General features: G+C 51.6%; 1 protein-coding gene across 1 annotated transcript in view; it reads left to right on the plus strand.

The window, feature by feature from the left end:
* The window catches only part of phf14 (PHD finger protein 14), a 60,282-nt gene extending 37,266 nt beyond the window's left edge, over positions 1 to 23,016 (plus strand). Inside the window, exons 17-18 of the mRNA XM_035430472.1 lie at positions 9,836 to 9,953; positions 21,724 to 23,016. Of these exons, the coding sequence (XP_035286363.1) occupies positions 9,836 to 9,953; positions 21,724 to 21,834 (229 nt within the window). The 3' untranslated portion in view covers positions 21,835 to 23,016. The remainder of the gene's footprint in view (positions 1 to 9,835; positions 9,954 to 21,723) is intronic.
* Positions 23,017 to 23,455: the final 439 nt, after the last annotated feature.

Genomic DNA, 23,455 nt, shown 5'->3' on the forward strand with positions numbered 1-23,455 from the left:
TGAAGCTCCTCCTATTGGACCTTTGCCAGTTTGGGGTTTTGAGCACACTTTGTGAGGACCAGGGTGGTGTGGGGGGACCGGGTGGGGTGCGGTGGTCATTGAGCGTGTTATAACGAGGAGCTCCTTTAGTCAAGCTCAGGACGGCATGACCACCGATCCTGTTTGACCTTTGACCCATTAAAGAGACGTCTCCACAGCAGCGGACCGGCGAGCGTGATTGGCTGGTGTGGGCAGTCTTGCATGTAGCAGTTTGTTCCTGGCGGATTATCGATCTCGGCGCGGCGGAGAACTTCTCAATCTTGAGTTAAATGGCTCGTGCCGTCCCTGTGGCAGACCTGGCAACCGGGCCCCTTTCTGGGTTGCCAGATATTCGATTGGAGGCCGAATGTGGGGAGTGAGGGGGGACAACCCGTGGAATCCGCGATTGTGGGGGATCTTTCCGTGATGTTATGCTCTGTCGGCATGGCAATTTATAAAAACACTTCATTGCCACAGTCCAGTTTATTTTTTTTTATTCGTTTACATTATAAACAACTTTTAAACTCGTTTTTTTTTTTTGAAGACCTATCTCAGGCTAAAATCCAAAACTGCCACCTCGCTAGTTGGCACTTAATTATGCTAACTGGAAATGAGCTGTGTCACTGTGGGCGTGCGGTATATTTTTGCTTTCCTCTGTTTCTTCGATCCTGATGGTTCTAATCCTCCAGCGAGGTCTTCTGTGTGTGGCACAGGCGATTACCCAGAATGCCTTATTTCTTCATGTGGACCAACCGGGCAGGAGTATCAGGGTTTCAGGTTTGCGTTCTGCGGTTGGGGTCTGAGGTGATGTTTGTGGTTTTCAGATGCTGCAGGTCGTGTTTACGGTCAGAACCAGTGCTTTTGGTTTTCATGTTCGTGACTGCAGGTCGTGTTTACGGTCATGATGTAGGGATAGACTTTGCAGTGTGCCTTTGGGTTAGGGTTAGGGTTGTGTGCCTTTGCAGGTGATGTTTTGGGTTTGGCTCTGTTTTATAGTTGGATTTGGGGGTGGTGTTTTGCAGTCAGGGTTTAGGGGTGATGTTTGGGGGTGATGTTTATGGTCAGGGTTTGGCGGTGATGTTTATGGTCAGGGTTAGGGGGTGAAGTTTTTTACGGTCAGGGTTTGTAGATTATTTTTTTACAGTCATGGTTTGGGGGTGATCTTTTGTACAGTCGGGGTTTGGGGGTGATTTTCTTTTACAGTCAGGGTTTGGGGGTGATGTTTGTGGATTATTTATTTTACGGTCAGGGTTTGGGGGTGATGTTTTTATGGTCAGGTTTTGGGGGTGATGTTTTTTACGGTCAGGGTTTGGGGATGATGTTTTTTACGGTCATGGTTTGGGGGTGATATTTTGTACAGTCAGGGTTTGGGGGTGATGTTTGTGGATGATGTTTTTTACAGTCAGGGTTTGGGGGTGATGTTTGTGGATTATTTTTTTTACGGTCAGGGTTTGGGGGTGATGTTTTTTACGGTCACGGTTTGGGGGTGATGTTTTTACGGTCACGGTTTGGGGGTGATGTTTTTTAGTCAGGGTTTGGGGTTGATGTTTGTGGATTATTTTTTTTACGGTCAGGGTTTGGGGGTGATGTTTTTACGGTCAGGGTTTGTGGATGATGTTTTTTATGGTCAGGGTTTGGGGGTGATGTTTGTGGATGATGTTTTTTACGGTCAGGGTTTGGGGGTGATATTTTGTACAGTCAGGGTTTGGGGGTGATGTTTGTGGATGATGTTTTTTACAGTCAGGGTTTGGGGGTGATGTTTGTGGATTATTTTTTTTACGGTCAGGGTTTGGGGGTGATGTTTTTAACGGTCAGGGTTTGGGGGTGATGTTTGTGGATGATGTTTTTTACGGTCAGGGTTTGGGGGTGATGTTTTTTACGGTCAGGGTTTGTGGGTGATGTTTGTGGATGATGTTTTTTACGGTCAGGGTTTGGGGGTGATGTTTGCGGTTTTGAGGTTTACGGTTTGCTGCCCTGACTCTGTCTGTCTTTGCATTGCACAGGTTGTGAGGTCCGGGGTTCCCCTCCTCTAAAACACTCCGGACAGACGACCGTTGGCTAGAGAGACAAATTTTACCCATTGAAGATTCTCTCAAGGGGGCGGGGGAGTAGTGGGTAAAGGAGGAGGGGTCACAGACCGTCACATCCGCCCGTCGCCCCCCAGTACCGACCCCCGCCATGGACCCCGGGACATGGCTTACAGACAGTCCGGAAAAAAACAAAAACAAACTGGACTTTTGCTTTGGAAAAAAAAAAAAAAAAACGAAAGTTGAATGACATGTCCGGACTCCTTGGTGACGCGTGTGGCGGATCTGTTTCTCGGATGTTCTGGAGGACTTTCTTGGCGTCTGGGACTCTGTGTTTGGGATGTTTTTGGGGTGGGGTGGGGGGTGTGGGAGGGGGCTCTCTCTGCGTCTGTGGCCCGTGGTCTCTGGCTTTGTGCGAATCGTCTCTCTCGCAACGCGCCGCTTTTCTCTGTCTGGACTTCTGCCTTTTCTCGAGCGTCCATCTTGGAGCGAATGAGCCGCTGTTCCTTTTCCAGAACTCTGTCCCCCCCTGTCCCCCCCGTCCCCCTCGTCCCCCAGGACCTCTCTTCTGCGCTGCTAGGAATTGTGGGACTGTTTGTTTTTTGCACTGGACTGTGATGGCTCTCTGAATTTGGGTGCGTTTGTGCATCGTCCCCAAAATGCCAGCCCCCATCGAGGAGGACCAATCGGAACGCTCATGTGACCCGCGCACCTGCTGTTTGATTGGCCCAGGCTGCATTGACTGCAGTCATGTGATCCACGTGCCTGCTTTTGATTGGCCCCCGTGTTTGGACTTCGCGCCTCTGTGGTTGTGATTTGTAGTCTGTTCTGTTCTGCTCATAGAGAGTGTGTGACTGTCCATAGGATTAGTGCTTTAGCCTGTTCCCGTCATAGGTATGAATAGTCATGATTATAATAACGGTAATTATTCTCCTTTCAGAAATACTTGAGCTCAATTGTGAGTGTTTGTGTGTGTGTGAGTGTGTGTGTGTGTGTGTGAGTGGGTGAGTGTGTCTGTGCGCCTGCGTGCGTGCGCGTGAGAGCGAGAGAGGAATTTTGTGTGTGTGTGAGCGAGAGAGAGAGAGAGAGGAATTGTGTTTGTGAGGGTGTGTGAGAGAGCAAGAGGAATTTTGTGAGAGTGTATGTGCATGTGTGAGAGAGAGAGAGAGAGAGAGAGAGAGAGAGAGGGCGAGAAGAATGATGTGTGTGAGAGAAAAAGGGAGGGAGAGGGAGAGAGAGAGATTAATGATTAGTGGTGTAAAAGTCCCCCTGAGGGGGTCTGAATGGCCTGTTTTAGCGGATTTTGTTCCTGTCAGTAACCTGATTAAACGTGATGGGTCCCCCAGGTCTGCCTCTTGTTTGTGGTCACGTGATCTGTGTGTGTGTGTGTGTGTGTGTGTGTACACGTCTGGTTATGTGTGTGAGTGCGCGTGTGTGTGTGTGTGTGTGTGTGTACACGTCTGGTTATGTGTGTGAGTGCGCGCGTGTGTGTGTGTGTACACGTCTGGTTATGTGTGTGAGTGTGTGTGTGGATGTGTGTGCGTGCGTGTGTGTATGTGTACATGTCTGTTTATGTGTGCTTGTGTGTGTTTGCGTGTGTGTGTGTGTGTGTATACATGTTAAGTGCATGTGCGTGCGTGCATGTGTGTTTGTGCATGTGTGTACATCTGTGTGGATGTGGTTGCGTGTGTGTATGCATTTGCATGCGCGTGTGTGTGTCTCTGTATGTCCTTGTATGTGTGCACAAATCCTTGTCTCTCTTCACCTGGTTGGCTGTAATGAATGAGTGTGGGGGTGTAATTGATGGTGGGGGTGGTGTGTGTGTGGAGGGGGGGGGTTCTTCTGTCAGCCCCCATTTCCAGTTTAGGGGGCCCAGCGTCCTGGTTGCCATGGCAGAGAGAAGGTGGAGCTGGTGGAAATTAAGAAGCTGTGGTTTTTATTCTTGGCAGCAAATGCAGACATCAGATGCACAACATCCTGGACATTTGAGCAAATAAAGATGAGGAAGAAGGACGGGGAATAAAAGAGAGACCAATCGAGACTAGGCTAGACTGTTGCCTTTGTCGCCATCTAGTGAGCTCCTGGAGGTACTGCAGTCCCTTTAAGGGAGCCTCGTGCTCTATTAACACGGCCAGTGAGCGAGTGCAGAAACGTCCAGTTTCCTTCCGCGAGAAATATGTTTGTAGTGTGGCGTAACGGGTGGAGGGCTGGGTTTGACATAAAGGTTGCAGGTTCGACTCTCGGGTGAGGCACAGCCATTGAACGCTTGAGCGCGAGGCACTTCAGGACGTATCCCGCTGCGTCAAAGGGCCGCTGGGTAAAGCCGCGGAGGTTTCCGCGGGAACGCGCTCCTGTTAAATGGCGGTAATTTGGGGTGAAAAATGGCCCCGTCGCTGGGAGGCGGCGGGCCGTAAAAGCCACGGTTGCCGTGACGCTCCGCCGGCGGTGTGCAGCGGTTGCGTTTCGGGAACGAGAGTCCCCCCCCCCCCCCCCCCCCCCCATTACTGCCTCTGACACCGCCACCCAGGGGTGATTTAATGGCGCCATTTTGATCCTGCTGACTCTCCCTTTTCTGCTCCCATTAAGAGCCAGCGGCGAACCAAGTGTGTGTGTGTGTGTGTGTGTGTGTGTGTGTGAGAGAGAGTGTGTGTGTGTGTGTGTGTGTATATGTGTGTGTGTGAGAGAGAGTGTGTGTGTGTGTGTGTGAGAGAGAGAGTGTGCGCGTGTGTGTATGTGTATATGTGCGTGTGGTGTATGTGTGTGTGAGAATGTGTATATGTAGAGGGGTTACAGAGTGTAAGCTCCTAAAATCCTTGCCCTCCCTCCTCTGGCTTAAAATTGGTAATAAAAATGAGTTGAAGTCTCTGCAGTCCTCTAACTCTTCCTCCGTTTCCCAGTCTTTTGTTCTCTCTCTCTCCTTCCCTTTCTCTCTCTGTCTCTTTCTCTCAGTATCTAAATCTCTCTCTGTCTGCCTCTAAATTTCTCTGTCTCTAAATCTCTCTCTTCCTCTCAGTCTCTAACCCTCTTTGTTTCCAGCTCTCTCTCCCCCCTCTTCTCTCACTCTCTCTCCCTCCTTCCCTTTCTCTCTGCCTCCCTCCCTCTCTCTCCTTCCCTCTCTCCCCTCTTTCCCTCCCTCTCTCCTTCACTCTCTCTCCCTTTCTCTCTCTTCTCTCTCCCTCCCTCCTTCTCTCTCCTTCCCTCTCCCCCTCTCTCTCTCTCTCTCTCTCTCCCCCTCCCTCTCTCCCTCCCTCTCCCTTTCTCTTTTTCTTTCTCTCTCTCTCCCTCCCTCCCTCTCTGTCTCTATGTCTCTCGCTCACTCTTGCTGTGGAGGGTAAGAGGCTGATTCTGTGTGCTGTAATGTTGGTGTAAATCAGGAGGTGGGGGGGGGGGGGTAATCCTGCCAGATCTCGGCGGGGGGTCAGCCAAACTCGCTGGTGCTCTCTGTCATTGATGACGGGGAGGGCAAGGCCGTATCGACCCCAACCCCCCCACGCCACCCCCCCATACTGGACCTCTCCCGGGGTAATTAGTCTGCTGCTGAGGTGATAAATTTAGTGGCTTGTTTCATCCAGAAGGACCAGGCTGCAGATGTACAGAGTCTACTGCCTACAGCCTGTCCCTCTGTCTGTACTGCAACGTGTGTGTGTGTGTGTGAGAGAGAGAGAGAGAGTGTCTGTGTGTGAGAGTGTGTGTGTGTGTGTGTGTGAGAGAGAGTGTGTGTGCGTCTGTGTGTGAGAGAGAGAGTGTCTGTGTGTGAGAGAGTGTGTGTGTGTGTGTGTGTGTGTGAGAGAGAGTGTGTCTGTGTGTGTGTGTGAGAGATAGAGTGTCTGTGTGTGAGAGTGTGTGTGTGTGAGAGAGTGTGTGTGCGTCTGTGTGTGTGTGTGTACGTGTTTGTGTGTGTGTGAGAGAGAGTGTGTGTGCGTCTGTGTGTGTGTGTGTACGTGTTTGTGTGTGTGTGTGAGAGAGAGAGAGTGTGTGTGTGTGTGCATGCGTACGCTCGTGTGTGTGTGAGAGAGTGTGTGTGTGTGCGCATGCGTACGCTCGTGTGTGTGTGTGTGTGTGTGCATGTGTACGCTCGTGTGTGTGTGTGTGTGAGAGAGAGTGTGTGAGCTTTTCTGCTGTGAAAACCCACGTGTCATTGCCGTCACTTTTCCATGGAAACTCGTGGGAATAGTTTTTCCTGAAAAAGATGAATGGGGCTCAAATAACACGAGAGCAAGAGACCGTCAGCCTGGCTGAGTGGCACTCAGACAAAAGCAATCAATCTCCGATTCCCCTCCCCCAGTCCAGCCTTAATAAGGTCACATCACTCAGTCCATCGCTGTGCGGAGTGATTGCATTTGTCTTGTCCCCTCCCTCTCTCCCACCCGCCCCCCGCCCCCCCCACCCTCCGCTCGATTACAAACTCTAAATGTGTTGATAAGCTCAAGGACTCTGACATGGTGACAAGCCATTTGGGGAGTGGCTGGGGGGGGGGGGGGTGTGATTATTCAGTGTGGGACTGTAGTGTAGCAGTTATTTTGGGGGGGGCGGGGGTGATGTGATCAGTCAGTGTGGGACTGTATTGTAGCGGTTATTTGGGGGGGGGGGGGGGGGGGGGGGGATCAGTCAGTGTGTGATTGTAGTGCACCAGTTATTTGGGGGCGGGGGGCTGGGGGGGGGGACTGGGGGACTGCAGTTGTTAGAGACCTGTGTTTGTAACTCTGAGGTTGTGGAGCTGTGCTATCGTACCCCTGGGCGAGGTACTTAACCGGAATTACTGCAATAAAACGCGCAGCTGGGTAAACGGACAGTGTGTAAAAAGAGCTGTCGCTCTGGATGAGCTGACTGAGAGAGACAGTGCAGGTCCTGTGGGTTTGAGTCACAGTCAGCGCAGGTCCTGTGGGTTTGAGTCACAGTTAGCGCAGGTGCTGCGGGTTTGAATCACAGCAGAGGTTCTTGGTGCTACAGCCACCATCTCTGCTGGCACAAAGGCTCATTACTGCGCAGTAATTAAAGGAGTCGACAGCAAACTGTTAACGAGCCACTCTAATAGAGTTAAGGTTCTCCCCGGGGGCGGGGGGGGGGTGGCCAGGAGGAGGAGGAGGTGGAGGAAGGTGAAGATCATGGGAACAAAAGCGGTGCCCCCCCCCCCCCCCCCCCCCCCCACCTTGGTGTCCACACGCTCCTGCACCCGTTTGTCTGTTCAGGAGGGGGCGAGGGTTAGAGAAAGCGACTGAGTGATAGAGGAGAGAGAGAGAGAGATAGTGAGGGAGAGAAAGAGAGGGGAGAAGAGAGACACAAATCAAATTCTTTATCCTCTCCACAAAGCTGCCACATTAGACACTGTGACCCTCCCCACACCCCCCCCCCACCACTCACCCCCACCCCACCCCACCCCACAAACAATTCCACACATTGGGTGTGTGTGTATAGGGGTGTATTTTGCGTGTGGATGTGCGAGTAAGGTTGGTGTGTGTTTGTGCGTTTGTGTGTGTGTGTGTGTATGTGTGTGTGTGTGTGTAGCCAAATGTGTCTGTAGTCGTTCTCTTTCTTAAGAGCGTCCTTGTAGACAGCGCGGCCATGGACAAACGCACAAGGCTGCCCCGTGACCACGCGTAGAAGTTTTTTCCACAATAGTCTGTGGGCGTCCACTGTGGACAGGGGGCTAACGCACTAGCTTGTGAGCTGACGGCTCCAGCCAGAGGCTCCGCCGTCCGAGACTAGCATTACCGTGACAACGGGGTCAGAGTTCAATTCATTTTATGTCCCAATCACGTCGTCGCAGGAACCACTGGGTGACTAGCCGCCCGGAGTACCAACCGAATCCATCGCTGGTCTACAAACTGGCCTGTAAACAGGAACCAGTCGCTTGGCATGCAAATCGGAATGCTGTTGCATCACAGTACTAAGAGTTGCGGATGGTTTCCGTGGTGATTTTAAGGGGCCTGGATGCTTAAAGTCCTGGTGTGTCAGAACTGCCTGTGATTCCACAGACAGCAGTTACTCCAGTTTGAAGGGTTAACTCACACACTCTATCTCTCTCTCTCTTTCTCTCCTTACCGTCGAAAATAAGACGTCCCGATTTAGCCACTTTCTGATCATTAATTAAGGTGTTAACCAAGGACAACCCTGAGGCCTTAGAGGACGTTTGGGTCTGTAAAGCAGCACCAGAAACTTCTGCTACCAACCGAAACCTTCCGTAGTTCAGAATGAGGTGGGGGTAGGAGGGGGGGTCGGGCAATCGATAATATCTGTGAGGCCCACCATAAATTCAGGATATTTCTTGTTGTATGTATTTCCCGCTGAATTGCTTGTGACATCGTGGAGGGAGGCCAGGATGATAAAATTCACGGAAAGCTGGAGAAGCTTTTCGGGGCACGCAGGCAATGGCAGTTTAGAAAAACGATAAAGGATAAAGCAGACTGGACAAGCCAGGAAGCACAAGAGAGAGGCTTTTTTCAGAGGTAATACCGGTAGTCAAGGTGACACACAAAAAAATAAAAAATAGCCATGGCAACCAATGTACAAGAAGCCCCCTCCAACCCCCCCCCCCCCTTCCCCCACCTCACTCACCATGGAGCCATTTAACCACTTTAATCTCTACAGACTCTGGAAAATGTAGCTAATAGAGGTGTGGGGGGTTCAGGGTGTGGGGGGTTCGGGGGGGGGGGGGTTGGCGGCGGGTTGGGGGTCAGGGTTACAGTTTTTAAAGGGATTATTATAGTGGATTACAGAGGATATTTCAGGGGTGAGTTCTGTCGGCAGAGGAAGCGGTGTCAGGGGGTAGAGTCGGTTTAATGCCGCTCGGGTAGTGGTGCCGCTGTGCGGTCAGTAATGCACAGGGGAACGTCTCATCAGGACCGGGGTGTGGGCCGACCCCCCCCGGTGTGGGGTGGGGGGGGGGGGGGCGAAGGAGGGTGATAAGGGACCCCCTTTCAGACTCCAGCGCTCTCAGACCAGGGGTCCCCCAAACTCTGTGAAACCTGTAGAAAAATGTTGGCCAACGCATCAGCCACCCTGAGGAAGGGGGTGCTCTCTTGTCCAACCAGAACCTTTCCCTGTGTTTCTTTCTTTCTTCTTTTAGGGCTTGCGCTCCAAAAAAAAAGGAGGGAAATTTCTCAGTTAGCGCCATGGTTACACAGCACCAGCCCCCCACCCCCCAACCCCGCCCCCCCCAACCGCGCCCCCCTCCCTCTTATGCAGACGGTTTGATGAGATCAGAGGTGGTGTGGGTGTAGGCTGACTCCTGGCTTTTCCCCTCATTTATCTGAGTAACCCTGAAAAATCTCAATCTACCGCTATTGATTAGACCATAATTAGTTAATTAGGGACAGGAAGGGGAGAGAGGGAGGGAGGGAGAGACAGAGCTGGAGAGGACGAGAGATGCTTTGTTTTGCTCTGGCTCCACTGAAGGGCGCTGGATTTTGGTGATGAGCCTGTGTTCTCCGATCCCTCTGAAACTCCGACAGGCAGGCCCGCCAGCCGCCTGAACGCGTTCCCCTCCCGAGTTTCTGATAAACACCTGTGCTGAACACCTGTGCGCAGTGCTGACACTGTGCCTCGTTGGGTCGTTTAGTAAACACCTGCTGTAGCTCTGATGGTTACCTGTGTATGTTAAGCACCTGTGTGGAACACTGCTGTGCCTGTGGTGTTTACCTGTGCATGTTAACGCCTGTGCCGTACCTGTGGTGTTTACCTGTGCATGTTAACGCGCTGCAGTACCTGTGGTGGTTACCTGTGCATGTTAACGCCTGTGCCGTACCTGTGGTGTTTACCTGTGCGTGTTACCTGTGTGTGCGGTCCTCCAGGTGTGACGAGTGTCGGCTGTGCTATCACTTCGGGTGCCTGGACCCCCCGCTGAAGAAATCCCCCAAACAGACGGGCTACGGCTGGATCTGCCAGGAGTGCGACACCTCCTCCTCCAAGGTGACCTGGGAGGGGCTGTGGCTGTGGGCGGGGTAGTGGGCGTGGCTGCAGTGCTGTGGGCGTGGCTACAGTTATGTGGGCGGGGTAGTGGGCGTGGCTGCAGTGCTGTGGGCGTGGCTACGGTTATGTGGGTGGGGTAGTGGGTGTGGCTGCAGTGCTGTGGGCGTGGCTACAGTTATGTGGGTGGGGTAGTGGGCGTGGCTGCAGTGCTGTGGGTGGGGTAGTGGGCGTGGCTGCGGTGCTGTGGGTGGGGTAGTGGGCGTGGCTGCAGTGCCGTGGGTGGGGTAGTGGGTGCGGCTGTGATAATGGGTGGGGTAGTGGGCGTGGGTGGGGTAGTGGGTGTGGCTGTGGGTGTGTCCTTAGAAGTTGATGTGATATTGGGCAATGAACATGTTTATTTTCAACAAAAAAAAGATTATTTTCATGCAAAATGATGTTTCATTCTTACTTTAAGATATATACCCTTATTCATTTGGAATTGTGCGAGTATTCTTTTTAGGATGTAATAAGACCTTGGTATAAAGAGCTTTGATACTGAGCTCAGTCATCTTGTGTACAGACTACAGCACTGGGACGGGGGTGTTTTAAAACGGCCCTGCAGTGCAGCCCTGTGAGTTGCTCTTTGCTCTCCTGCTCGCGCTGAGGAGTCCCTGAATCAGGCTCATCGAGCCGCGTTGGGGCTGAATCGCGGATCGCAGGGCCGCGTCGCGCGTTTGAAGTCTCCTGTGAGGGCGTTCAGGCTGCCGCGCCGATGGCGGAGAGACCGCGCTTAAAAAGGAGAAAAAAAGGTTTCCCCCGAATTCCCCCCCCCCCCCCCCCCGGTGAAAGCGGCGAGGAAGACGCGTCCGTGTCCCAGGACGCCTGCGCGGGACCTTCACAGGGAGCGCTCCCTTTCCCTTTCAAAATGTCCGCCAAGTTGGCAAGGTTACACCGGCAGGACTTTTTCCTCTTTTTTTTAAAAATAAAGTTTTTTCTTATTGAATTACGGAGCAAAAAAAACTGTGACAGTGTGTGGCAGCGGACGGGCCTGCTCCCCCCCCCCCCCCCGAAACCTGATTCAGTCAATAAATGTAACTGCCTCCAATTTCTGTTCGAAAGGGCATCCCTACGGGGCCTTCGCGGATTTAGGTAAAGGCGTTTTTTTTATTTTTACCGTTGATGGCGAAACTGAAGGTGAAAACGGAGAGAAAGGAGCGGGATCGTGGCGAGAGGGTTTGAGTTCTCTGTGCCCCTCTGCCCTCCGTTGGGTATGTTTGCCTTTGCTGCCTCGTCTCCTGGCAGATTTATGTTTCAGTACGCTCCCGCTGCTGTCATTTCTCTAAATCTTTAACGAGCCCGACTGCTCGTCTGCGGGGTGGAGTAAACAAGCCCGTTAACCCCCCCCCCCCAAAACACAGCGTCAGCACAACCAAATTTAGGACTCGTCCTCGCATATGGAAGAGTATCCCCCTAACACCCCAATACACGCGCGCACACACACACACACACACACACACACACACACACACACACACACACACCCACAATAAACACTATCCCTGTTGCAATCACTGCACTAGCTACAGCGTACATGCGTGTGTTCAAATATGTTTTTTTTAAACGTAATTGTACATTTGAACATAAATCAGGAAACCTTATAATGTTCAGCGGTGTGGTCACAGAAGACCAGCATTTTCTCGTTGTGTGAGTCAGGGCTGAAGAGAATTCCAGAGCGGCTGTATGAAGTCGTCTCTGCTGCGCAGGGCCCGTCCTGCTCGCTGTCTGAACAGAGAAACTTCTCTAAACAAACTCGAGAAAGGCACCGCGAAACCAAACTATCGATTCCCGTGCCATCTTCAGTGACGTTTATTTCCGTGGAGTGAGAGTCATCCAAACCTGGTCTGACTGCTCTAAGCCTACAGGCAGAAGGATGAGATTTTACCGAAGTATATCTGGGCAGGGACGGGTTAAATGCAGGGGTCAGAGAGAAACCACTTACCGTACAGCGGATCTTTCAGAGCGCACGTCTGAAACGAGCGCGGTACTTAAGGAAGGGTTCCTGGTGCAGGCTTAAATGCCGCACCGCAGAGCGTTTTTCGCGCTGGGAGCCGGGCGCCTCACAAATGGATGTTTCTAAATGCCAGCTTTAAGTGCAGAGCGCTTCTCCTCCTCCTCGGGCCTTAAAAAAAAGGAAGAAGTTTCCCTCCCTCGCAGAAGATTTGGAGGACCGCACGCACGCACACACACACACACACACGCTCTTAAACTTTGTTTTCGTTCCTGCATCCTGCGTCGGTCGCCTAATGGTCTGCTTTAGAGAAGCGATAGGAGGAGGAGGAGAAGAGGAAGCGTGAAAACTAAAAAAAGGTGATTTGTTCTACTGCGCGACTCCGCCTCGCCGTGGTTACGGGGGGGGGGGCGCGGCTCGTTCCCCGCGCCAGCGACGGTGTCACGCGGCTGCGTTTTTAATCAAAGCGCAGAGAGGCGTGACCGAAGCCCTTTCCGCGTTTCCGGCGCGTCGTGGAGAAAAAGGCGGCGCGGTTTATGGAACGAGTGAGTGGCGCGCGAGAAGACGGGGGGAGAGTTTAAGAAGCGGCTCGCCCCACCCCCCCCCCCCCCCCGGCGGTGCCGTCTCTCGGTTACAGTCGCCGCCCGTTTGGTGCAGCTCTCCGGTCCGCCAGTCCCCAGCGCGTTCCCCTGTTTGTTCGTTATCGTTTTAAAGGTCACCGCCGAGGAGAACGCCATTCCACCTCCTTCAGCCGTCCGTTATTAAAACGCTGAGATTCCTCCTCCTCCCCCCCCCTCCTCCTCCTCCTCCTCCTCCGAGGACGGTTTATCTACGTCGTTTTTTTTCCTTCATTTCTTTTTTTTATACTTCATTTCCTATTACTGTTAACCCGTGCTGTTTCAATTATATATTTCTTTTCATCTCGGGGAAATAACGCAGAAGTGTTTCATTAGTTTGTGAGCCCGTCTGGATTCAGGGCCCAGTGTAAGTGTCTGCGCGGGAGGGGGGGGGCAGGGGGGGGCTCGGCAGTGACGGCTTTATTAGACGGATCGGGTGAGTTCATTACCGCGGCGACGCCTGCGTCCGTCAGATAAACGGAGGCCGCCGCCCCTCCCCTCGTCGCCATGGCGCCGCGGCGGGATTGATGTCCCGCCATAAAGCGACGGGCCGCGGGCGCGGTACCGCCGGCCGTTTAACGGGACAGCCGGGGCTACGGGGGGGGGGAGCGGCGTCCTCCCGAGAGGCGCGAGCGCTTCCAGAGGTACAGGACGGCTTTTTCCGGCTTTTTTTCTTTTCCCGCGGAGAAGCTTTGAGCGTGAAGCGCTTAAATCGGAGTCGTCGTCTGTAAGCGGTTACCGGTTACCATGGCAGCTGGATCCTCTTAAGCCCCCTTCCGCACACGCGTCTTAACCCCCCGAATGTTCCGCCGATTTCGCCGGAGTCCATTTTTTTGCCGCGCTAGACGGTCCTCCAATTTCCCGGGTCAGGGCCTGGCAAGAACTGCGGGGGTTTCCGCCACGGCGAAAAAGGGTTACAGCGCTCTCACGGGACCTTTTCTTCCTGCCGCCGTTTCTGTAATTAATGCTTCCCTCTCGACGGGCCTTGCGCTGATATGAGAACTCTCGCACGTGGAAGACATCGGAGCAGCCATGCGCTGTGCGACTCTGTGAGGGGGAACTTTGGAGTTTTATTTTAGGAATGGAGTAAAACTGTGTCGCAGAATTGTCGTCATTCCAGTTCATTTTCACCAACAGGCCTGCTTCTCCCTGCTAAACATCTGTGTCAGGTTTTAAATGGCTTTTTTACCCAGTAGATTAAAATAAAAAAATAAATAAACAGGAAGTCTCTGGCAGGAAGTGGAAAAAGGTCCAGTGGACCTGGAAGGTTTAGCGGTGGCTGCAGTCCGTGTGTAGGGATGAGTTTTCAGACGGTTTTTTTCGCGGTATTACCGAATTCCCGGCTCCGACGGCGACCGTACCCCAGACGCGGCGACATCGCGGAGAAATTAAAACGACATTAAAAAGGAAATCGTCCCCCGCCGTCCGCCGCCGTTAACTTAGTGCCTGGCGGAGACGCGTTGCCCCTAGCGATAACGCAAACAAAGCCAGGTAACCACGGCGATTAATAACCCGCCAGTTAAAATCGCCGCACTGATTACAGCCGTAATTACACAATGATAAATTTGCTAAGTGTTTATACGGTTCGTAATATTATTTTATTTTATCACTGATTCCTCGATACGGGTAGATTTTTTTTCCTTTGCAGGGATCCGGCGGGATAGGGCCTCAGTGAGCGCGTTAGCGTGTATGCGCACACGCGTGTGCGTGTGGGGGGGGTGGGGGGGGCTTGTTTGCGAGCAGTCAGCCGACGCAGTAAACGGTTCGATGTCATCTGCGCATTCGGAGGAGATTAGTTTCTCCGTCCCTGTCGTTAATCAGAGCCGTTCTGCAGCGCGACCCGCGAAGCCGCCAAATTGAGTTAGCCTAATTAACTTAATTAAGCGCCGCGCTCCGGCGGCTCGGCCGCGGGGGGGGGGGGGGGGGGGGCGCTAGCGCGAGAGCGGCGTGCACTGCGGCTAATGACATTTTTACTGCCTTTTAATATGAAAATAAAAAAATAAAGAGGGGGGGGGGGAGGTGCTTGGGGGGCGGGGGTATGGGTGGGGGGAGTGGGGGGGGGCAGCAGTAAGGAGGCCTCGGATTTGTTGTAGTTCGTCTTGGCGCGTTTATCTTCGCGCTTGAATAGCCGCGGGGAACCGAACCGCTCGCTGTACCACTGAGGCGTGAGCGAGCTCCTGTAGCCTCCTGTCTCATCGGAGAATGCTTTCTCAGTCTCTGAGATGATTTCAGGATCTTTCATCTTTCTCCTGTTGAGTCCGCAGTTAACTATCATAACGATTATAAATTGTTATTATTTACCATTTTGTTTGAACGACCCACCTCTTAACCTACACACACACACACACACACACACACACACTCGGGGGTTTAGCGATGACTTGCGCTGATGTCCCCCTTCACAGGCTCAGTGGAGGGTAATTCAATTCAGTTTGATTTGTTTAGATCTTTTAACAGAGCACTGTCACAAAGATGCTTTACAGAGTAGCAAGGGAAGAGACAGAGCAAACACCAGGCCTGAGCCCCCAAATAACAGGCACATGAGTTGCAAACACCAGGCCTGAACCCCCAAATAACAGGCACATGAGGTAAAAAGCTCCCAGCGGGGGTACACCTCGAGAGGAACCCGGCTATAGAGGGGGAGCCCATCCTCCAGTGGCCAGTCTGGTGTAAAGTAGCAGACAGGAAATAAAATATGTAATGCACTGTGGGTAGATATAATGCACTGGACTGTGTGGGTAGATGTAATGCACTGGATTGTGGGTAGATGTAATGCACTGGATTGTGGGTAGATGTAATGCACTGGATTGTGGGTAGATGTAATGCACTGGACTGTGGGTAGGTGTAATGCACTTGGATTGTGGGTAGGTGTAATGCACTGGACTGTGGGTAGATGTAATGCACTGGATTGTGAGTAGATGTAATGCACTGGACTGTGGGTAGATGTAATGCACTGGACTGTGGGTAGATGTAATGCACTGGACTGTGGGTAGATGTAATGCACTGGATTGTGGGTAGATGTAATGCACTGCATTGTGGGTAGATGTAATGCACTGGATTGTGGGTAGATGTAATGTACTGGACTGTGGGTAGATGTAATGCACTGGACTGTGGGTAGGTGTAATGCACTGGACTGTGGGTAGGTGTAATGCACTGGACTGTGGGTAGATGTAATGCACTGGTCTGTGGGTAGATGTAATGCACTGGTCTGTGGGTAGATGTAATGCAGTGGACTGTGGGTAGATGTAATGCACTGGTCTGTGGGTAAATGTAATGCACTGGACTGTGGGTAGGTGTAATGCACTGGACTGTGGGTAGATGTAATGCACTGGATTGTGGGTAGATGTAATGCACTGGATTGTGGGTAGATGTAATGCACTGGATTGTGGGTAGATGTAATGCACTGGACTGTGGGTAGGTGTAATGCACTTGGATTGTGGGTAGGTGTAATGCACTGGACTGTGGGTAGATGTAATGCACTGGATTGTGAGTAGATGTAATGCACTGGACTGTGGGTAGGTGTAATGCACTGGACTGTGGGTAGATTTAATGCACTGGACTGTGGGTAGATGTAATGCACTGGATTGTGGGTAGATGTAATGCACTGCATTGTGGGTAGATGTAATGCACTGGATTGTGGGTAGATGTAATGTACTGGACTGTGGGTAGATGTAATGCACTGGACTGTGGGTAGGTGTAATGCACTGGACTGTGGGTAGGTGTAATGCACTGGACTGTGGGTAGATGTAATGCACTGGTCTGTGGGTAGATGTAATGCACTGGTCTGTGGGTAGATGTAATGCAGTGGACTGTGGGTAGATGTAATGCACTGGTCTGTGGGTAAATGTAATGCACTGGACTGTGGGTAGGTGTAATGCACTGGACTGTGGGTAGATGTAATGCACTGGACTGTAGGTAGGTGTAATGCACTGGATTGTGGGTAGACGTAATGCACTGGATTGTGGGTAGATGTAATGCACTGGACTGTGGGTAGGTGTAATGCACTGGACTGTGGGTAGGTGTAATGCACTGGACTGTGGGTAGATTTAATGCACTGGACTGTGGGTAGATGTAATGCACTGGACTGTGGGTAGGTGTAATGCACTGGACTGTGGGTAGATTTAATGCACTGGACTGTGGGTAGATGTAATGCACTGGACTGTGGGTAGATGTAATGCACTGGTCTGTGGGTAGGTGTAATGCACTGGACTGTGGGTAGATGTAATGCACTGGACTGTGGGTAGATGTAATGCACTGGACTGTGTGGGTAGATGTAATGCACTGGTTTGTGGGTAGATGTAATGCACTGGACTGTGGGTAGATGTAATGCACTGGTCTGTGGGTAGATGTAATGTCCCTGCATGGTACTGGCAACACTTACACTGTTCTGTCTAGACAAACCAGGAAGTCCTTTCAGTATGATGTAATGCTCCTGTTGGAGTTGCCCAGTAAACGCAAACCAAAAAGAGAATTTCGTCCACACTCGTTAAAGCAAAGTGCCCTTCGTCCTTCGTGTGGCATGAATGCAGTGGTGTGCAAGTAGTTTTTGCTGGAATAATCCTTATGTCTCCAAAAAAATGACAATAGGACACTTTCTTCTTAAGTTGCCTGTTTAGTTTAATGAAATGGAAATGTCCCACAATGCATTTGCTTTTGAGAAAAAAAAACACAATGCAGTCTGGGAAAAGAAGGCAGGGAGGCAAGAATAATGCCTCAGTGTTGCTTATTACGTCTTAAACTGGAAACACAAAAAATGGCTGAAGCAGAACCAGCACCATTACCAGAGACTATTTACGCTGTAAAGAAAATTTATGCAGTATTTTTTTTATATGAAGAGAGAGTTTGTCGGAGGTATTGAGTCCAGAAGTTGCAGAGTGTGTTGTTTGTTGCTAATGGGACATGCATTATTAATAGACCTTCTTTGGAGTTGCCCTATTGGTGTCCTTAAAGGTGACATTGACCAAAGAAAGAATATTTCTGCCCTAATACCAACGTCTCTTGGTCACACTTTTCTAAAGGATTTTAAATTTAAAAAAAATAAAAAATACACATTAACACCAGCAACCACACACACATTCCTCCATCATCCACGAAGAACGCACTTTAGCCTCACGAAGATCAACTTTCAGATGAAGAGTTCATCTTCACTTCCAACAGAGAGATGTTGAGTCGCACCGAAACGCGGAACATCCATCTCAATACGCGTCGTCACGGAGACCAAATAAGTCCTGCGGACACGCCCACTCAGCAAACGCCTTCGCAATCGGATGCATCTCATTGGCCCAATAAATCACGCTAATGGGATGGGTGTGTGGATGATGTCACAGTGCAAGAATGGATTTGCATTCCGCACTCCAAGCGAAGACTCCAGGGGCGATATTTATGCACTGTGCGTTTGTTAATTTATTTTCATTTTGCCGAAGTCCTTGTTCCAGATGATTCGCAAGGTTCCGGAAGTGCCACGAGTCCCCCCCCCCCCCCCCCGGGCGAAAAGCGGTTTGCAGTTATAAGTCCTGATTTATTCAGCCGAAATAATTTGGGGGACGAGCGGAGACATCGGAGCCCCAGGCAGGATGGCGAGCGCGATCTCCACCCCCCCGAGTCCGATCGCGAGGTGTATTTCCTGTTGAGTGCGGAGCGGCTGTCGCCTGGCGGGGGTAACGCAGCCCCCCCCCCCCCCCCCCCCGGGCCGCGCCCAGTCCCGCTCCAGCGCCTTTTATGCTCCTGTCAATTAAAGTGAAATACGTCCGGAGGGGGGCTAATCGCGGCCAGAGATTTAAAGCCCCCCTCCCCCCCCCCCCCCCCGCCGGTCGCGCTTTTTAACGGCCGCTGGCCGGTGAGTTCGCCCCCCCGGTATCGGTCACGGCTGGCTGCCGCTGCGGAGCCCCCCCCCCCAGCGGCCCGGGGGCCGAGAGATTACCGGGACGGCCCTTCTGTAATGAACGCCGTAGCAGAAGCGCGAGCGTGCGGAGTCGTGGGGTTTGAGTGTGCGGTCTGGGGCGCGGGCGGGCGGGCGGGCGGGCGGGTGAGGGGGCGCGGGCAGACGGTTCGGGGGGAGCGGGCGGGTGAGGGGGAGCGGGCGGGTGAGGGGGAGCGAGCGGGTGAGGGGCGGGCGGTTCGGGGCGTGGGCGGGGAAACGCAGCACTGTCGCCCGCTTAACGAACCCCACAGTTCACCGTCGGGCGCGGCCCTGTGATGTCCTGAGTGACGGCAGGAGTCACAATCGCCTTCTCTCTTTTCTCTCTGTCTCTCTCCCTCCCTCCCTTCTCTCTTTCTCTTTCCCCCTCTGTCTCTCTTTCACTCATTCCTCCTCTCTGTCCCTCTCCCTCCCTTTCTCTCTCTCTCAATCTTGCCCTTTTTTTGCCCCTGCTCCCTCTCTCTCTGAAAATGCTGCTTAATTAAAAAGTCAGGGGAACGTGTGACTGAGCAGCGTTCTCTTAATAACGTGAGATATGGAGCATTTAGCTTAACGCATGGAAGGATAAAAAACATGACAACTTTTCAAAGGGCACAAAATATGAAAACTGCAAGCCTTTCTCCCTCCCCCTCTCTCTCTCTCTGCTCTATCTCCCTCCCTCCCATACACACACACACACACACACAGACACACACACACACACACACACACAGACACACACACACACACACACACACTCACACACGCGTTGTGTTGCCGGTGCTGTTGGCTGTGGTGTGGTTCGTTGTTGGTGTTGTGAGCTTAGCGTCCGTGCCGTCCGCGCGAAGCGTTCGTAACTTTCCCCCGCTCCCTCTCTGTGAGCAGGTAGCTCACCGCTCCCTCTCTGTGAGCAGGTAGCTCACCGCTCCCTCTCTGTGAGCAGGTAGCTCACCGCTCCCTCTCTGTGAGCAGGTAGCTCACCGCTCCCTCTCTGCTCACCTGCAGACTCACCCTCACAGCGAGGCCCGGGGGGGGGGGGGGGGGATGCAGGTGGCTGTGTAGCCAATCGGATGTAGAGGCGGGGCGTGGGGGGCGTGGTTATGTTTGCAGATGAGAGCCAGGTTTCGTGTGGAATTTGACCAGGACCATTCTGTAATAAAGGATAATAATTTTTTAAGAGAAAAAAATTTCTCTTAAAAAATATATCTTCTGCGTTTAATTTTTTTTTTAAACTTTGTTTTAATTGAAGTTTTTGGAGTGGGCGGGGTTGGTGGGAGAGGGAGGGGTCCAGCTGTGGCAGCTGTTTTAGTGCCATAACTCATGGGCAGTAATGGGGCATCAGTAATGTGCTCCTCTGAGAGTGGTCCTCTGTCGCCACCTACAGTCCAGTCCAGGCACTGCGGCCGCCCAGCAGATTCCGTCCCCTGCCTTAAAAATCCAAATGAGATTGTGCGTGCATGCACATATGTGTGTGTGTATGCGTGCATTTGCGCATGCGTATGTGTGTGTCTGCATGCCTGTATGCGTTTGTGCATACGCGTTTGTGTGTGCGTGTAAGAGTGTGTGCGTGTGTGTGCAAGAACGTGTGTCTTGTCTGTCTCTCTCTCTCTCTCTCTCTCTCTCTCCCCCCCCCCCCCCCCTCCGGATGGAGATGTCTATCTGGGGGGTGTTGGTCTGCCTGCTCTTCAGCCCCCTCCCTCCCCCCTCCCAGGATGGCTGTGAGCAGAGGCGGGGGGGGGGGGGTAGATTTTCCTGGTGGCTGCCTTTGCCGTACTTCACAAAGCAAATGTCTGTCAGCCAGCGGAGACAAGGAGGGGGGAAACTGGGGAGGGGGGGGGGGGGAGAGCTGCTCCTGGGGGGGGGGATTTGGGCACTTAATATAAAAATCCTTTTACATTTTTAGTAATTAGCTAAAAGCAGGTGATTTTTGGGTGTTTTTATTAACAGCTACTGGAGGGAGGAAGGGGGGTGGTTGGGGCGGTCTTGGGGGCTGGAGGGCTTGGGGGGAGGGGGGTGGTTTGGGCGGTTGGGGTGGGGGGGGGGGTTAGGAGGTCGGCTGGGGGGGGAATCATCATTTGCCGCTGTGTTTCCCACACACAGCATTCCTACAGATGCAGACCTGCAGCACCAGAACAGAGATAATATGCAGTCACTCTGCCTCTCTCTCTCTTTCTCTCCCCTCTCTCTCCCTCTCTCCTCCCTGTCTCCCCCCCGTCTCCCTTTCTTTCTCCCTCTCTCTCCTCTCTGTCACTTTCTCTCTTCTGCACCCTTTCTCTCTCTCTCTCTCCTCCCTGTCACTCTCTCCCCTCTCCTCTCCCCTCTCCTCCCCCCTGTAGACGTGTCTTGCACTACGCGTGTTGCTGTGGCGGTTGGTTGTGTAGTGATAGGCAGCTCTGTGAGACCCTGCAGCTCTTCCCATATCTCACACCGTAGAGAGTGGAGCCCCCGCCTGCCCTGACCCCCCCCCCCCCCCCCCCCCCAAAGCTGTCACCTCACCCTGATTGGTCTCCATGGAGCAGCCAATAAATTAGAGTAAAAGTCCCTCCCTTTGTGGCACTTATGGGGTTTAGAATCACAACACCAAGGCTCCCTCCCTCCCTCCATCCCTCTCTCTCTCTTTCTCCCTCCCTCCCTCTCCTCTCTCTCTCTCTCTACACTGGTGGTAACAGTGGGATGTGTGGTCCTGTCTGTCAGTGTGATTGTGGTGTTGTCATGTTGGCAGGTTTACTCCGCAGGGAGGGAGGGGAAGGGTTCGGGAGAAAGAAGAGAGCATGTCTCTGGGGTGGGGGGGGGGCGTAGTGTGTCTCTGGGGTGGGGGGCACTGGGGGGGTGGGGGGGCGTTGGAGGGGGAGGCCCCTTGTGAAACGCTGTCTTAGACTGACGAGGCCAGGGTACTGGAGACTGAAGCTCTGCTGTCGAACAAATTTTCTAGCGCGTTTGCCGTTTTTTCAGTTTTTATGTATTTATTTTCGTTTGTTCGAGCGAGATGTTTTTGGGCCCCGTGTTGCGTCTGTGCTGATGAAAATAAGGAAACAAACGGCGATTTTAAAACTGCAGGAAGAACTCAAAGCAGATGGAGAGAAACCAGTTGCCCTGACTACAGTGTGATTTTGGCAACTGACTTTACTGTGGCCTGTACTGTGTGTAGTTTAGCCAGGTTTGGTGTGTGTGTGTGTGTGTGTGTTTTCAGTTCAGTTTTTGGCTGAATCATTTATTTAATTTTTTTTTTATTCAACAGTAAGTATGACCTTTGACCTTTCTTTCTTCCAGGAGGGAGAGGAGGAACGTGAGGAAGAACGTGAGGAAGAACATGAGGAAGAACGTGGGGAAGAGGAGGGCTCTGTTAAGGAAGAGGTGGTGGAGCAGGAGATCCCCAACTGAGAGTCTACCCCCCCCCCCCCGACCCCCAAAAAGAGTTCATCTTTTATATTTCTATTATCACTACTATTTTTTTGTAACCTCATAAAATTCCAGGCGATGTCATCTCCATTTGCCTGATGATAGCTGGGCTTGGGGGGTGGGTGGGGGGGGGAGTCTGATCACATTAGAAGGCTGGTAAGGTGTTTCCTGTCTTACCCCAATTGGGGGGGCTCTTATTTCTGAATGATTCTTTGGCAGGTGGAAGGAGCAGGCAGTCACTCACAGGAAGTGGATTTGGTGGTGAACATCTTGTTTTGTCTGTAATGTCTTTTTTTTTTTTTTTTAAGGGCTTTCAGTGAGGGGGAATTAACAAGAACATATTTCATTTACGCTGAGGTTAAAATCTAATACAGGTAGCTTAGCCACTGGGGTTAGACTGTAATACAGGTAACCCCGTTTATAGGGTTTGGCCACTGGGGTTAAGGCAGGAGAATTTGGCGTAATTGTTTAACTCCAAAAGTTATACCCAAGTGAAACTTTTTTTTTTTTTTCATTTTGTGTCAATCTATTGCACAGTTGAGCATTCGTTAACAACGTTTAACATTGATACATTTTAAAGTGGAGTTTACCGTTGGTATTGTACACCGAAGTCCCACGCATGAATTTAAAAAAGCAGCGAAAGTGTTTGACATCAGTATTACAGTTAAAAACAAAGTGTTTGTTCATCCGCCCTTTGAAGATCACCTGTGTACCTGTGCTGTGTTCGTCCTCTCCGACACGAGGATCAGTTGGGATGGTTTTGACAAGGCCTCCCTGTACCTCTTAGAGACAGACCCTGGGTGCCACTACATCGCCCAAACACCAGTGCTTTTCCTCCTCTGTGACTGTGGACTTTATATATCGTTTTATTGTTATTATTATTATTTTTTTTTGACTTACTACACGTTTATGGTCAAACCCGTGTACAGTGCACTCACTTGATCAGAACGTCCCTTCAGAGAAAAAAAGGTCCATTAATGGGTTTTTTTCCCGAGTGTACAGAGGTGGAGAGAGACATGAGTTCATTCGACGGCCATTTTGTTTGAGATGAGAACACGCCTACGTCTGTTCCGTTTCACCCAGAATGCCGTGCGGCACATGAATCCGTATTTAGGTATTTTGTAAATGGTATATTGCTAAATAAAACACTCTTTAGTTGTGAAAGTGTTTCTGCTTGCCTCATTGCTGGTTAAAAAGCCGTGTAAAGTTTTATCGGTGTGAAATATTAGCTTTGCTTTTTCATGCATCAATGCATTTTCCCACCAAATTGAACATTTCCCCCCCTCCTTTAAAATATTTTTTTTTTAGGACATAAGAAAATATAGCAGTGTGTTAAATCAGGATTGGACTGAGGCCATCTAGTCCTGCTGAACTGATGCAGGTAGCTGTTACAGGCTATGGTTATGAAGGGGGGGGGGTGTATCGGAGTGAGTGATTGGTCAGAAAAGGGTACTGTATCGGAGTGAGTGATTGGTCAGAAAGGGTACTGTATCGGAGTGAGTGATTGGTCAGAAAGGGTACTGTATCGGAGTGAGTGATTGGTCAGAAAAGGGTAGTATATCGGAGTGAGTGATTGGTCAGAAAGGGGTAGTGTATCAGAGTG

Source organism: Anguilla anguilla, chromosome 8, assembly GCF_013347855.1.
Source record: "Anguilla anguilla isolate fAngAng1 chromosome 8, fAngAng1.pri, whole genome shotgun sequence".
NCBI classification, from domain to species: domain Eukaryota; kingdom Metazoa; phylum Chordata; class Actinopteri; order Anguilliformes; family Anguillidae; genus Anguilla; species Anguilla anguilla.